General features: G+C 40.9%; 1 protein-coding gene across 1 annotated transcript in view; it reads left to right on the top strand.

Annotated features, from left to right (window-relative positions):
* The window catches only part of SLC25A1 (solute carrier family 25 member 1), a 41,539-nt gene extending 25,741 nt beyond the window's left edge, over nucleotides 1–15,798 (top strand). Inside the window, exons 5-9 of the mRNA XM_073629128.1 lie at nucleotides 3,804–3,888; nucleotides 5,922–6,026; nucleotides 6,665–6,780; nucleotides 9,978–10,051; nucleotides 10,225–15,798. Of these exons, the coding sequence (XP_073485229.1) occupies nucleotides 3,804–3,888; nucleotides 5,922–6,026; nucleotides 6,665–6,780; nucleotides 9,978–10,051; nucleotides 10,225–10,339 (495 nt within the window). The 3' untranslated portion in view covers nucleotides 10,340–15,798. The remainder of the gene's footprint in view (nucleotides 1–3,803; nucleotides 3,889–5,921; nucleotides 6,027–6,664; nucleotides 6,781–9,977; nucleotides 10,052–10,224) is intronic.
* Nucleotides 15,799–17,259: the final 1,461 nt, after the last annotated feature.

Consider the following 17,259-nt stretch of genomic DNA (forward strand, 5'->3'; position numbering starts at 1 on the left):
GGGGTCCTCCTTATGCCCCCTCTATCACAATTTAAAAACAATGTGGCGGTTCCATTCATTCACAGAGAGCAGCTGATGTCTTGTAGTTCTCAATGAACTATGAGGGCGCTGATGAGCACTCTCATAGTTCATTAATTCTTCCTGTTCTTCAGTAACTGCTCATACTGGAGGTATAGGCAGATGTACTGAGAATCTGCAAGAGCCTGACATTGCACCCCCAATCTCCAATGCTCTGCAGGCTCATAAGCAAAATAAAATAAAAAATCTACTTTTTTTTTTTTTACCAATAAAAAAAAAATTAGCATTTATATTTTACAAAAGGGGTTGTAAAGGTTTCGTGTTTTTTCACCTTAATGCATCCTATGCATCCTATGCATTAAGGCAAAAAAACACCTGGCAGTGACCGGCCCCCCAGCCCCCCCCCCCCCCCCCCCCCGTTTTACTTACCTGAGCCATGGAACTTGTCAATCAAATCCAATGACGCGGGGGGCGAGGCCGAGTCATACATTCGGCGGCTATGGACGCCAAATGCTGAACTTGGGAGCACGTCCGCAAGGTAACCCCCTTGGGAGAGCGCTTCTCCTAGGGGGTTATCTGATGTGGGGAGGAGCCCAGAAGAGGACGATCGGGGCCACTTTGTGCAAAACTAGCTGTACAGTGGAGGTTAGAGGTTACAATCACTTTAATTTTTACATTTTGAGTAGAGTGTACCTTTCTCACATGTTGTATTCTGGCGCCATCCAGTGTTCATTTTGCAGAACTGAACCTTTTGTTTGGAATTTGGTCTAAAAGCAAGTTGTGTAAACAATCATAAGCAGCACATTGCTCTCGTTGGCTTTAGTGCTTTTATTACCTGTTATGGAAAATGTGTTATAATTGATCAGTCTGTGCTAAACAAGGTATCTATGATTTCAATACATTGTTTATATGAAGGTTTTGAGAATTAAACTTTTTGAAATGTTATCTGGTTTGTTAAAAATGTTTTATACATAAAAAAAGGGATTCTGGGAATGTTTAATATAAATACAAGACATATTGTGGGGAATTCATTAAAGCTGTTGCGACACATTTTTGGTGTTAATGTGTTTCACCAAGTTCAAAGAACATCTGCAACAGTTTGGTTCTGACAGTGACTGATGCGCCAAATTCAGGTAATTCCAATTTTCCCCACTTCTACATTGTGGCTCAACACCTGCTAGAAAATTTGAACTAAAATACCGATAGTTCATATCTTACGAAAGTGGAGCTCATTAGGCCAACTTTCTTTTGGCATGCAGAGACAGATTTTGCAAAAGTGTCTCGCATGCTTCCTAAAAGTGGCACAGCAGGTGCCAAAGTACTAGTTTTAGACAGGTACATGGAACAGTGAGACACTTTCGCAAAATCTGTCTGCGCCAGTCTTTATGAATTCCAGGGATTATGGTTTTATGGATGAGGATATTTTCAGACACCTCAAATCTCCCATTTAACAACATCTCTTATATTGTAAGCTCTAACGAACAGGGCCCTCTTGTATTGAATTGTATTGTAACTGTAATGTCTGCCTTCATTTTGTAAAGCGCTGCACAAACTGTTGGCGCCAACATGGAAGCTAATTGGTTTCTATGCAGAAGTGAGCCTGATTTGGCACTTTATAGCTTTAGTAAATAAACTCCATTGTGTACTTAAAAGTGGGGTGTGCCTGTAATTACTGTAACTATAATAATACTTTTTTTTTTTTTTTTTTTTAAATCAAGAATAAGTTTTATTGAATGTTAAATATCAATAAACAGCATTACAAAATTCCAGACAGTCTGCAGCGTGTGACAAGTCAGCCCCTAGCCCATATTTCAATAAACATTCACTTGCCCCAAATAGGGGCTTGTATAGATAGTGCTGCACACATTTAGGGCATTTATCGTGTATGCAGATAAAACATGACTTATAGAAACCATACCCCAGTTGCTATTAGCACAACAATCTATCTAGAATCAGTTCCACTGGGCAGAGTCCTGGAGTGTTTAACCATAGGTCCTATAATTTATTAAATTTAGGCGTGCACCCTCTATGTTGGTAGATGTACTTTTCCAACCGTAATGTGTCCCCAAGCTGCGAAATCCATTCTTTAAGTGTGGGAGGGTTAACTGCTTTCCAGTACCTGAGTAAAAGTTTATGGGCCTGAATAAGGGCCCTGTTTATGGCCTGCTTAGCATGTTCCTCGATTGAGAGCTCATCCAGAATACCTAATATACAAGGCTTTGGGTCAGTGGGAACAGTGACCTGAAATACCGCATTAATGGTTTCAGTACCCCGGACCAGTACAGATGGAGTTTTGGACATCTCCACAGTAGATGGATTAAATCACCATGATCTCTAGAACATCTGGTGCATGTAAAATCGTCCCCCAATCCCATCCTAGACAGCCGAGCAGGTGTAAAATGCACCCAAAGGACTATGTAGACCTGGGATAGGCGGTGCGTTACATTGAGAGAGTATGTTTGTACAGCTTGCAGGACCTCTTCCCACTGTTCTTCCACGAATGTACCCACATCTCTTTCCCACTTGCTAATAACCCCACTAGGGAAGCCTAGTAGGAATATGGAGGACAGCATCAAGTAGCAATATGAAATAAAACCTTTGAGTTGAGAGACCTCGGCCATATAATTAAAGATAGGAGTCGAGGAGTGTATCCACAGCTCCCCATCTGTTTGTGCCTTAACAGCATGCTGCAATTGCAAGTAATAGAATCGCATAGAGTGCGGTATGTTGAGTTTTTGTTGAATATCTGTAAAAGAGGATATATATGTTTAAAATGTTATATGTTTAATATGTAAAATATGTTTCGGCCAAGTGATCCCATATTTTTTCCACCTAGGCCCGCTATCCAATAGTAGCAGTTCAGGGTAGTATTTGTTATAGCATATGGGGCTGTAATTAGTGAAGCCAGTGACATTTTGCAATTGTCTGGTCTTATTCCATATATTTTGCATAAGGTTAAACATGGGAAATCTTTTGTTAGATTTGACGTACGCCAATGCCTCTAGCCCCGTAGCCACATCACTAGTCCCTGTTACCTGCCCCATTAAGACACTGGTAGAATCCTCACTCCTATCCCCTGCTAGCCGGTGTTCTATCAATTAGTGCCCTCCGTCGAAAAGTGCCCACGCATGCGCAGTACGGAAGGCAACTCCAGCTGATTTCCCGATCAGCTGGCGTGACGTTACCATACGGCATGCGCACATCGTAGGAGGCATTTTTCGACAGGAGATACCATTTGACGGGCAGAATTAAAATCTATGCAAAGAGTGGAGGGAGACTGTAGATGTCAGTTTGTGCCTCGCTGTTGCAGGGCAGGTTGTGGCTGGGTTTCAGGGCGGCGTTTTTCTGTGTTGCAACCCACTGTTAGACACAGGCTAAACCTGCCGTTCAACACAGCAAACTCACCCTGTAACATTGACAAAACTCAAACCTTGAGCACACTGTAAACCTGCCTTGCAACAGCGAGGCACAATCTGATATCTACGGTCTCCCTCCGCTATTTGCATAACTTTAAATTCTGCCTGTCAAATGGTATCTCCCGTCAAAAAAAATGCCTCTTAAGGTGTGCGCATGCGCTATGGCGACATCATGCCAGCTGATTGGGAAATCAGCTGGAGTGTCCTTCCGTACTCCGCATGCGCGGGAACTTTTCGACGGAAGGCACTATTCGATAGAACACCGACTCTTTGGTAAAACACAACAATAATACTTGATGGACAACAGTTTAACTAACCTAAGCATGAGAGATCTACAATTAAAAAAAACGAAACTTTTTCTTCCTGTAGGTGAAGTTTATTCATGACCAGTGCTCTCCAAATCCAAAGTACAAAGGGTTTTTCCATGGAGTCAGGGAAATTATTCGAGATCAAGGTATAAATTTCCCTCTGTGTATTTCCAACAGTATTATATTTAAATTATATGTCAACCCCAACAATGAACTTCTCCTATTTGCTCACTTTTAGTCTATTAATATGCCATTGGAGGCATTTTGTTATATCAGTTTGATAAGTGCAAAAAATGTTGATATTGTCAGAAATTTACTGTTGTGTTTTCTCCATACTTCCTATGTTATCTCAGAAAGCCCTACTAGTTATCATGGACTACAGAGTGATAAGCCTTTATGTTGCAAAGATATGAGAGTTGGAGTGGTTGAGTAGTTTAGCAAAAGACAGCTGGGAGAGCTGACACCACTCAGTCCACAAGAATGATGTATGCCGTCAGCCCAAAAATGGGCTTAAAGCTCAACTCCAGGAAACTATAAACGTATCCCTTACAGCGGGGCTGTGCCCACACTGCAAGGGTCATTTGCTCATTTAAGTCTAGGGGACACAAAAAAACAGATTTACTTACCCTGTCCTCTGCACCTCCCTGCTGCTAGACCGGTATCCACAGTGTCTTCACCCCTATGTTCCACCGGTCTAACGTCCTGATGTCATCTAGACCAGTGCAAGATCCATAGCCCTGCACTGGATGTAAGGCCTTAGAGGGATGACTATGCATTCAATGCTTGAGTGTGGAGGAGTGCCATCTGCTGGAGGAGCAGAGTATCGGGTGCAGCTCCACTGCAAGGGATGATTTTACAGTTTTCCAGAGTTGGGCTTTAAAGCGGAGTTCCAACTGGAACTTTCAGGGGGGGACAGGATACCTGTCTTTGACAGGAATCCTGTTCCCACTTTCGGGAGCCACAGCCGCGGATATTGACGTCACAGCTCGGCTCTCTCCTTTACCCCCTGTCGCCGGGCCAGTAGGAGAGAGGAGCGGAGCGCATGCCCGTACACTACCGCAATGGTGGCAGCAGCACCTGACAGCTGATGGAAACATCAGCTGTGATGCCGACATCGCTGGACTCCAGGACAGGTAAGTGTCCTATTATTAAAAGCCAACAGCTGCAGTATGTGTAGCTGCTGGTTTTTAATTTTTTTTAACGGTGGATGGACCTCCGCTTTAAATTAAGTATAGTTGTTAAGTGTGGTATGTGTTGCAATAATTCCTCTTTGGAATTATTAAAGTAATCTAAAAAATAAGAGCTGAGTGGATTTCTAGGAGTGCAACACAATTTTTTTCTGTACTTGCAGTGTCTTTTATTTTTTAATTTTTTAAATTCTTTTTATTACTGACATGGTCTTTAACCACTTGCCTACTGGGCACTTTTACCCCCTTCCTGCACAGGCCAATTTTCAGCTTTTAGCGATCACACTTTGAATGACAATTACGCAGTCATGCAACACTGCACCCATATGACATTTTTATAATTTTTTTACACAAATAGAGCTTTCATTTGGTGGTATTTAATTACCGCTGGGTTTCAAATCTTTTTGCTAAAAAAACGAAAAATGACCGAAAACTGTCAGCATGCGGAAAGAAAAGCCGTTAACCAGTTTGGGGATGCATCCGTGATCAGCTGTCACTGGACACAGCTGATCACGTGGTAAAGAGGTGCTGTGATTGGCCCTTTACCCCAATATGTAATCAGCTATCACAGAGTGCGCCACAGGGGGCGCGTGGGCAGTGCAATCAGGGGAGGACGTCCATGTACGCCCTCCTGGAAAAGTAAGTCCGCGCTGTAGCCGTCTTACGGCTATAGCGTGGGTAGAAACTGGTTAAAGGAAAATTAAAATTCCAAATTAAATTCACTTATATATTGTACAATGCAAAATGTGCATTCTTTTTTTTATTTTTTTTTATTATTTATTTTTTTTTAATTTAATTTTATTTATTTGCATTAGAGACTGAAAAGCATTGCAACCATGATCAGTGGATCCCATACTCTATGTTCAACAATCATGCACCTTGATTTGTGGTGTTCTAATGATTTACTTTGTATATTGAAATGAATATGCTTTCTTTACATCTTTCATCATAATAGTCTGGGTGTTGTCACTTGTCATGTTTTTTTCTCCTAGGCATTAAAGGGACTTATCAAGGTCTCACAGCTACAGTACTTAAGCAGGGATCCAACCAAGCCATTCGCTTCTTTGTCATGACCTCTCTGCGGAACTGGTACAGAGGTATATCATTTGGCTATGCTTGTTTGATTGTTTTTTATTATTAATGAAATGACCTAGTGTACGTAATAATGTCCTATTCCATTACTTTTTTTGATGACTGTTTAATTTACATTATTTCCTCATGTTCAAAACAGCTTTTTGTTTCCACAAGCAATTTATCTTATAGTCTGTAGTACAGGTATATTATGTACCTTTCTAGTCACACAGTCAAAACTTTATAAAATTTTAAATTCAGCAAAGTGAATTTGCTCAGTATGGTATCACTGAAAATCCTGTGACTTGGATATATATATATATATATATATATATATATATATATATATATATATATATATATATATATATATATTATCCAAAAGATCCCTTATTTGCCAATTCTGAAAATGCTTAATACTTAAAGCTTTATGTGTTCCATAAAATCAGTTTGAGAACCTCCTTGCTCGTGTTCTAATGGCCACAAGATCAGCCTGTGCTTAATCGGTAGTATTATCTCTGAAAACAACCACTTTTTCATTTAATGAGCCACGTGAAAACTTGACTTAGACATATTCATTTTGCACATGAAAAGAATTGACTTTATTATGGATGTTTGTGAAACTGCATAGACCTGCAGTAACATTTGTTCTTTAACATTTCAGGTGACAATCCTAACAAACCAATGAATCCACTAATAACAGGAGCATTTGGAGCCATTGCAGGAGCTGCCAGTGTCTTTGGTAACACTCCCTTAGATGTAGTGAAAACCAGGATGCAGGTAATATGAACTGCAATGTTGACATACATATTAGTATTGCAGGAGACACTGAGCCTCATTTTATTCTGTGGGAGAAATAGTCTCAGGCAGTTTGTGTTGACCCACAGTAATTCATCTGGTTCTCCCTTTACAGTGTAAGAATGCATAGAAGATGGTGATTGGTTGCCTGAGGTCTAAACAGACTGTATGAAGTAGTTCCTACTTCAGATGTCTCTATAGGTTACGCCAATTGTTTGTAAAGGTTCAGTTATTTGTGTCTCCTAAATTAGACTAATCATACAGTTCTTCTAAATGTTAATATTTAAGGTGGTTCTAAAGCCTTAGGGTTTTTTTACCTTAATCATTAAGGTAAAAAAAAATCTTATGTGCTGCATGTATCCCCCAGCCCCCCTTATACTTAACCTGAGCCTCATCTCGATCCAGCGATATGCACGAGAGCTGCGGCTTTCCCTGGCTCTGTCCCTCCTCACTGGACAGATTTATAACAGCTTGAGCCATTGGCTCCTGCTGCTGTCAATCAAACTCTGTGATGAGGGAGAGGGGGCCGGGCTGCCCTGTCTTTGTGAATGGACACAGCAGCTTCCTATGGAGGCACTCACTGAAGAGAAGGAGGGCCGGCAGGGGACCCCAGAAGAAGAGGATCGGGGCTGCTCTGTGCAAAACTATTGCACAGAGCAGGTAAACATGACATGTTTGTTATTTTAAAGGAAACGAAAAGAAGCTTTATTGTTACTTTAACTGCTTAGTGACCGCCCACCATGGATTTACTGCAACAGGGCGGCCGCTCTGTGCCTGATCACATACCTGGTATGTGATCTGACATTTCCAGGTCTGGGTAGCACGCCGCCGCCAATCCACTCCCGCTGTGATTGGACACAGCAGGAGCCAATCAGCGGGTCCAGTGGACATGATGTCTGCCGGTGTTCTGTCAAAATCTCCAACCACGTCACTTCCTGTGACTCTCCAGCAGCAGTAATTAGAGATTTGGACTAGTTACATAGTAGGTGAGGTTGAAAAAAGAAACTAGTCAATCAAGACCAACCTATGTGTGTGATTTTATGTCAGTATTACATTGTATATCCCTGTATGTTGTGGTCGTTCAGGTGCTTATCTAATAGTTTTTTGAAACTATCGATTCTCCCCGCTGAGACCACCGCCTGTGGAAGGGAATTCCACATCCTTGCCGCTCTTACAGTAAAGAAACCTCTTTTCTTCTAATTTTAGTGAGTGGCCATGTGTCTTGTTAAACTCCCTTCCGCGAAAAAGTTTTATCCTTATTGTGGGTCACCAGCATAGTATTTGTAAATTGAAATCATATCCCCTCTCAAGCGTCTCTTCTCCAGAGAGAATAAGTTCAGTGCTCACAACCTTTCTTCATAACTAATGTCCTCCAGACCCTTCAATAGCTTTGTTGCCCTTCTTTGTACTCGCTCAATTTCCAGTACATCCTTCCTGAGGACTGGTGCCCAGAACTGGACAGCATACTCTAGGTGCGGCCGGACCAGAGTCTTGTAGAGCGGGAGAATTATCGTTTTATCTCTGGAGTTGATCCCCTTTTTAATGCATGCCAATATTCTGTTTGCTTTGTTAGCAGTAGCTTGGCATTGCATGCCATTGCTGAGCCTATCATCGACCAGGACTCCCAGGTCCTTTTCCATCCTAGATTCCCCCAGAGATTCTCCCCCCAGTGTATAGATTACATTCATATTTTTGCCATCCAAATGCATTATTTTACATTTTTTTACATTGAACCTCATTTGCCATGTAGTTGCCCACCCCATTAATTTGTTCAGATCTTTTTGCAAGGTTTCCACATCCTGCGGAGAAGTTATTGCTCTGCTTAGCTTAGTGTCGTCCGCAAATACAGAGATTGAACTATATACCCCATCCTCCAGGTCATTTATGAATAAATTAAATAGGATTGGTCCCAGCACAGAACCCTGTTTTCACAAAACACTGGCAGCGTCTACACTACTGTACACACTATAATGAGTAAACATTGTTAGTCCAGCCGCTAATAACCAACAACATGGCTGCCTCCTTACCCGGTGTTCTGTCAAACAGTCAACTCATCGTGTACCGTAGTGTATACACTGATGGTGTTCTGTGAAAACAGGTAAGTCATCCAAATCTCCAATTACAGCTGCTGGACAGTCATCAGAAGTGACTTGTTGAAGATTTTGACGATTTGGCTCTTTTGACAGAACACCGGGACCCACCGATCGTTCGTGAGAAAAGCACAGCGGTGGTCTGCCCATTTAAACAAGGCAGACCGCCGTTCTGTGAGAGGGGAATGTGCTCATCTTTACTTTCCCACAATCAAAGTACCCCCCGGCCCCCACGGTTAGCAAGCACTCTCATGCCCTGTACACACGATCGGACATTGATCGGACATTCCGACCACAAACTTTTGTGCCAAACTTGTCTTGCATACACACGGTTGCACAAAGTTGTCGGAAAATATGATCGTTCTGAACGCGGTGACGTCAAACACGTACGTCGGGACTATAAACGGGGCAGTAGCCAATAGCTTTCGTCTCTTAATTTATTCTGAGCATGCGTGGCACTTTGTGCATCAGATTTGTGTACACATGATCGGAATTTAAACGATCGGATTTTGTTGTCGGCAAATTTTATATCCTGCTCTCAAACTTTGTGTGTCAGAAATTCCGACGGAAAAAGTCCGATGGAGCCCACACACGATCGGAATTTTCCGACAACACAATCCGATAGTGCTTTTTCTGTATGAAAATCCGACCGTGTGTACAGGGCATCAGGGAACATATTTAAAGCGGAGTTCTGCTATAAAAAAAAAAAAATTAAAAGTCAGCAGCTACAAATACTGCAGCTGCTGACTCTTAATAATCGGACACTTACCTGTCCCAGGGTCCAGCGATGTGGGGGAGCGAAGCCCCGCTCGTCTCCCCCTCCTCTCAGCGGCGCCGGCATTGTAAATGTGATTATAAATGTTGATTTTCACGATAGATCCTCTTTAGTATGTTAAATTCAAATGAGCTGAACATGGCATTTCTGTTCAGCTCTGTGTGTAGGATTGGACAGAAGATCTGTTTTAACATTAACAACCTTTAAAACTTTGTGAGATGCCGATCATCATATATAGGGTGTTTGTAAAAAAAAAAATGTGGCAGAGGTGGTAGATCTGCTTGAAGATAATACATAATTATTTTGTTTTGCAGGGACTGGAAGCTCATAGATACAAAAGTACATTGAACTGTGCCTATCAGATACTCAAGTACGAGGGACCCAAAGCGTAAGTTACTAATTTCATTAAAATGTTCTCAATGCATTCTGTTGACATATCCTTTCATACCCATTCTCTGAATCTTCTTCTAGCTTTACATATGGCATAGACTCATTTTAGCATTGCAATATTTCCAAAGTGTCCTGCCAGCATCTAAAGTTGTCATCTCTCTGTCCTTTTAGGTTCTACAAGGGGACTGTTCCTCGTCTTGGACGTGTCTGTCTAGATGTTGCTATTGTCTTTATAATCTATGATGAAGTGGTGAAGGTTCTGAACAAGGTTTGGAAGACTGACTGAGGGTTGTCTAAGGTTCTGATGGAAGAACCAAGTGACCTGCAATTACAGAGTCCATGGGTGCCAAAAACCTGAAAATTACCCCATTCCCTAGTACTAAAATACTACAGTGCCTCACATTCCTTAAAAAAAAGATCCTCTATCCAATTTCCATAACTACAGCATTATTTTCTGGTTAAAGGATAAGTTCACCTTTTTAAAAAAAAAAAAAAAAATACATGCACATTTTTTTGCAGGTAAATAAATATGCATTTATTATTTTTTTTATTTGGAGCCTGGAAAGCATTACAGGGTGCCATGCAGGACTCCTGCAGAATTGTCAGTGTATCTGTATGCTAGTGCCTCGTATTGGTAGGCAAATACTCACTTGACAGGGCAGGATACGGCACCATGGTACTTTATTTAGAACTACAAGCAGCTGTCGGTACTTGGACTTTCCCATTCACACAACTCCGTGAATGAATGACGTGGCCGGGCGGAGCCCCACTTGGCTGCGTTATTTTCAAACAGTGACAGCAGACGCCGGAGAAGTTGCTCGCTTACTGTCCCTGGGGGGGGGGGGAGTCCACATTGTTACATGTTCCAAAAGGTGAACTTCTTCTTTTAAATCTCACTTACAGCTTAAAAAAAAAAAAAAAAAAAACAGGAGTTCATATGTGATTGTATGCTGCTGAAACAAGGTTGAAGGGGTTAACAAACTTTTATATTGCTGCTTAGGATTTTTTACTTCTTTATCATTGTTTAATAGTGGTTTTAATATTTTAAATCATCCCTGTAAAATGTGCCTCCACAATCCTTTCACCTCACATTCTACTGCTCACCTGTGTTCTGGGTATCATCAAACATTAAAAGAAAATGAAATAGTCTCTCCACTCAGTTGCAGATTTTTCTTGCTTTCAGGTATGGTGACACTTGAAACATTGGGCATATATATGTTTCCAGGATGTGTTTGTCAGAACTCCGCTATTTGGCTTTTTGTTGTGGACTTTCTCAAGAGCCTGCACTGCAGCAATAGCCATTGAGGAAATTAGTCTGAATGTAAATAGAGGAATTCTGCAAATAGCATGAGTGAAAAAGAAAGACAGTAGAAACAGAGAGAAATCTTTCTGTGGGAAGATACTCTTTAGTAAGCCACAGTCATAGTGAATTAGTTGGACAGTTTACTTATGTAGAGCTATGACACTTGTGAGCTACATTGACTTTAATTCAAAAAAAAAAAAAAAAGAACATATGCACTATTTTCATGACTATATGTTTTTTTGCAAATTTTAACAAGTCCATTATTTCTCCATCTTTTTTTTTTTTTATTCAGAAAGGTTTTATCACATTGATCTTCTAAAGTGTGTACATTATGGGTTTTACTTTTGTCTTTTTTAAAAGCCTATTCACAAAGATAGCTACACAGGATTTTGCTTCTAAAAGTACAGTCGGCAATAGTAATGAATTACTATGAGATGTCTATTAAGGAGAAAGGAAAAAAAAAGGGGTCATTCAAGGTGGAGAGAAAATACTATTTCAATGGTTCATTTTGTATTGAAAAATAATGATTCCACTCCAGTGTGACGTTCATTTTTATGAACTGAACATTTTTCTCAGATAAGAAAACAATTGTGAATTGATGCTATTCTGTGATGAGAAGATTCGCCTGAAGAGTATATATTTTTTTGCAATTAATAATATTGTATGGCAGAGTAAGAATCATATATTTTATCCTATTGATTTTAAAGGAAAACTGTTGTGAGAGAAAAAAGGGGCTGCCATTGCTGACCTGAAAAAGTTAGTTAAAAGAGAAGTATGGACTCTTATATATTAAAAAAAAAAAAATTATACTCACCTAGGTGGAATACAGCATCTGTCCACTGCCGGCACTACACTGAGAACTGAGTGATTAAACACCATTGATCGCTCCACTCTGAGCAGAAAGTCAGAGTGCTGGGCTGTGGAGGGGGCAGGAGGGTCTGGCTCAGTCTCTTGGCGGATCGCTGAGAGGCTGAGCCAGGTGCCAGACCAGGCTGCTGGGTTGATCCCGACCATATATGGTTGGGATCTTTTTAGAGCCTGGACCAGATCAATGACATCAGCTGACAGCGGACTTTAGCCCACTGTTGGCTGAAAACATGCCACAGGAGTGCAGAACGAACTACACTCCTGTGATCCATAGGAGAAGTACAGCCAAACGAACTTTGGCTATACATCTCCTTTTACTGACTGGGATGGGGATGCTTTAATACTTTAACCTCCTGCTAATCAGCATAATCAGGTGGGGCTTCTTCTGTGGGGCTGCATATGTTTATGCTGGGAGCATGCTGCATAGTGCACTGTGAGACCAAGCTGTTACCAACAGCTCCCGACCTTGTACTAACAATCTTGGTACTAGGAGGATCAGCTCTTGATCACATGATTGCTGTGATAGCCTGTGTTTGGCTATGATACTGATTAGTAACTGTCCACCCACCCCTGTACTGAATTTATCAAATTTGGAGCAGCAAGAATTCGGAACATCTGTAAAAAAAAAAAAAAGTCAATTTGCTTATTATTGTTTCTGGGCCCTACTATGGGTACAAACAACATTTTTTTTTGTAATTTGGGCCAGTTTTCCTGTGATAAAAAGAAATCAGGAGATAATCCATTAACATTTAACACCAAAAAAAGGTGCCGGCTGGGGGGGGGGGTGGCGGGCTTCCCAGAAGAGGAGGTAAGGGACATCCCTGAGCAATATTGTTGCACAAAGTAGGTAACTATAACCTCTTTTTTTTTTTTTTTTATTTAAAAAAAAAAAAAAATAACCCTTAATATCACTTTAAGGTACAAAAGCTTAATGCACACAGCTGCAGGAGGGCATACATTTGGGTATACTTCTCTGCCTGGGTGGCCCAGGTGCAGCATACAGCCTGGTGCCAGCAGTTTGTTAAAATCAATGACAGGCTGAAAAACACTCAGCGGCTGTATGCCGATATACAGACATTCCAGCAGTACACAGGAATGTATGCGCTTCCCCAAACCCAGTCTGTGCTCAGAACAGCGCAAACATCTCTCTACGCAAGTACTGCTTGGATGTGCGTAAATGTGCATATTTCAGCCTGTCATTGATTTTAACAAGCTGCTGGCAGTAGGATGTATGGTGCACCTATGACTGAATGCACATTTGCAGCTGCATGCATGAAGCCTAAGCCTAGGTTCACACTGACAGCGGGAATGAAATCGCGCGAGTTAAACTGAACTCGCACAATTTCATTCCCCGCGTTTCAGTCCCGATTTCGGGTGCGACATCTGTACGGGTTTCTGCACAGATGTCTATTGAAATCACCCCGAAGTCGCCAAAAGTAGTACAAAAACTACTTTTGGGAATCGGTGCGGCGTCTCGCCGATTCAGACGGTGCCATTGCCGGCAATAGCCGCCGATTTGGCATGCGATTTGACATGTCAACTTGCTGCAATGTGAACCAGGGCTAATTCTTAGTCACTGACCAAGAACAAATATGTGGATCAAGAAATTCAGAGAAAGGATAGGGTCTTTAGCTTTAAGCTTGTACCAAGGTAAGTAATTGAGAATACGGAAGGAGGAAATTCGATATGACAACCAGGCAACTAGTATTTTCTGAAGAAGCGCTTAGTAATAGCAGACTCCTTGTTTCTGTCATGATGGGTTTCTTTTAAGGAGACTTTGTCAGACAGGGGAAACTGCTGCAACTGTAAAGTGGAGTTACCTAGAAGTATCTGCTGAAACTTGCAGCAGCTTCAAAATCCTTCAGATAAAGCTAAATTTTGCACTATCCTAATGCTGCGTACACACGGCTGGACTTGCCAATGGGCTAAACTCTGTCGGCATTTCTGACGGAAAGATTTAGAACATGTTCTATATCTGAGTCCGTCGGAAATGCCGACAGAAAAAGTCCGATGGGGCATACACATGGTCAGAATGCCCGGCCAAAAGCTCCCATTGGACTTTTTCTGTCGGGAAGTCCGGCCGTGTGTACGTGGCATAACAGGGAATATTTCAACACTTGTGGTTAGTCCCAAACCCTTCACATTGTTACTGGCCCATCACCATCATGGGCTGCCTTACTGACCAATAGAAGTGTGCAGGGAGCAGGAAGGGGTGAGCAAAGTTAGTACAGGGAGAAATGGCTGGATGCCTCTCATACCTGCCTGGCAATTTGGTTGTATCTGCAGGCTTTTACAGTTGCTTCTTTATACCTGCTGCAAAATGTCTATTTTAAAATGAAATATAGAGCAAAAAAGGTTATGTGGGGTTTATGACCAACTATCAATCTCTTGTCTTAGTAGTTGGTAGAATAGATTTTTCACCTTAAAATACTATTTTAGAATGTTTTATGCAAAACAAAGTGTGTGTGCACTAAGGTGGTGAGGTTAACGTGTTTATATGCTAGAGACAACCTCTCTTTTTTTTCTGTGCAATTATACACGTGTACTTCAGGAATCTCATTGTGAATGCCTGTTTTTCATACATCTTGTGTGTATTCAACCCCCCTTTTTTTCTCATTATGTATAGTCACATACTTTGGTGTTATTTACTTTGTGCCAAACTGCTATCTGTGTTTTCTATAACATGAATAGTACCTCTGTGCCAAAATATAAGTCTAAAAGCCAAAATATCTGTGTAACTGAATTACTATGACCAGCCACTAGTAGGAGACAGACTGTGCCTTTTCATTGTGTTTTTGTTAACCCCTTCACAATAACATTCCAAAGGTATCACTTCAAAGATGATATGTAGCTGAAGTGCAGCAAAAAGAATAGTTTAAATAAAAATTTACTTTTTAAACAGATGATGGAAAGAAAAGCATCCGTGCTGCCCATTATTTCTGGTAATAATCCGGGTCTGATTTTCAATTCTGCGCTAGACAGTGATATGTCAGAATCTGCTTTGGGCAAAACATGTACACTTTTCTTAAGTGTTGATGAGGGCCAGTTATGTACTATGTAAGATTATTTGTTACCTGTTATATGGTGTCTGACTCTTGAATATATATAATGCAAAATAGTTTACTGTGTTTGGTGCAGGACTGTAGTTGCCAAAAATGAGAGAGAAAATAAAATATTTTTCTACAGTTTTCTTGACCATTCCTAACCTTGCCATTTGATGTCTCACAATTTATGGTGCATATTGACTTTACCTCTAATTCAGGTGTATGTACAGTGTATATGGAGTACACAACAGAGTACAGCTGAGTAAGCATATATGGTACATTGATATGTATTGTATTTCAGTTATAATATGTATTTATGTGGTCTATTTGTACAATTTGTATAAAGATTGTTGTATGTTATGTAAATCCATACGGTTTTGTACATTTTTTGTTATCCATAAATAGAGGCTGTTTCTCTGTGTGCTCTGTATCACTGCACTGCAAGATGTGCACTGACTGATTAACGTGCTGCACAACCAAGTCTGCTCATGTGTTTTATGCATTAAACAATGGCCAGTGTGCCTAAAACCACCATTTTGGTTGTTTTTTTTCATAACCAGTATAATAGTGGCTATACCCCGTACAATGCCACAAATGTAAGTGTCACTTGCATAAATTTGATCACGTATGAGTACAAATGAATGGAAGGCACATTATCTTGAATGCAGGAGATACATGGTTTTAGCAGAAGCAATTTGGAAAACTCCTTTAAGATCTGTTTAGAAGATGACTTAAAGTGGAAGTCCATGCAAAAACTAAAATCCCTGCATCTATAGCCACCAACATTCTAACACTAGGCTATCTAAATCTGTAAATGTACCTTTTCTGCAGGGGTTCCGAACTAATCTCCAGCAGCGGAAGCTCTGATCCCATGCAGAGCTGTCAGCCACAGCTTCACTATGGAGTCGGGTGCAGAGGACACGTCCGTCAACAGAAGCTCCATAGTAACTCTGCTGCAATAAAATTTCCTAAAACATAAACCAAAATATTTTTCAAACCATATTAATTACCATACTAATTACAATGGTGCAAAGCATTAAGGAAGAAGGTCCTGATTCCCCTATATAGATCTTTAGTGAGACCTCATTTAGAATATTGTGTCCAGTTCTGGAGACCTCACTTACACAAAGTTACTACAAAAATGGTGAAAGGTGTGGGGGTTAAAACATATCAAGAGCGACTTCAGGAACTTAATATGTACAGTCTGGAGAAAAGAAGGGAAAGGGGAGACATTATTATTATTATATGAGATTTATATAGCGCCAACAGTTTACGCAGCGCTTTACAATGTATAAGGGGGATAACACAATTACAGTACAGAGACATGATTGAAACCTTTAAAGGTTAAGTTCACTTTTTAGAAAAAAAATAATAAATGCACATTTTTTTGCAGGTAAAATTTGTGCATTTATTATTATTATAATTTTTTTTTGTTGACCATGTAAAGCATTGCACCAGCAATCAGCAGATCACTGGTGCCATGCAGGTCTCCAGCAGATCTGCCAGTGTATCTGTGTGCCCGTACATCCCATATCAGCAAGCAGATACAATCTGACATGAAGAATCAATGAACTACTATGGTGCTCCACAGTGCCGTGGTAGTTCATTGAGAACTACAAGCTGACAGCCACAAAGGATGTCAGAGCTTGTAGTTCATTCACACACACACGCAGCTGTGTGATTAAATGATGTGGCCATGTGGGCGGAGCACGGCACGGCCGCGCTGTTTTCAAAAAGTGACAGCTAGTATGGGGAACTTCTCCCTGTACTGCTGTCACAGGGAATGCGGGGATCGGGCAGTGGCTGCAGCATTGGGAACATGTTACATGTTCCATCCTAAAAGCGGATGGAACATCAAAGGTGAACTTATCCTTATCAAGGAGGTGAATGAGGTTCAGAAGGGCAGTATTTTCAATACCAAAATCAAGAACATGGGGACATGACCTCAAACTAACTGGAGGAATGTTCAAAACTAATTTTAGAAAGTATTAT

This window comes from Aquarana catesbeiana, linkage group LG01, assembly GCF_042186555.1.
Source record: "Aquarana catesbeiana isolate 2022-GZ linkage group LG01, ASM4218655v1, whole genome shotgun sequence".
NCBI classification, from domain to species: Eukaryota; Metazoa; Chordata; class Amphibia; order Anura; family Ranidae; genus Aquarana; species Aquarana catesbeiana.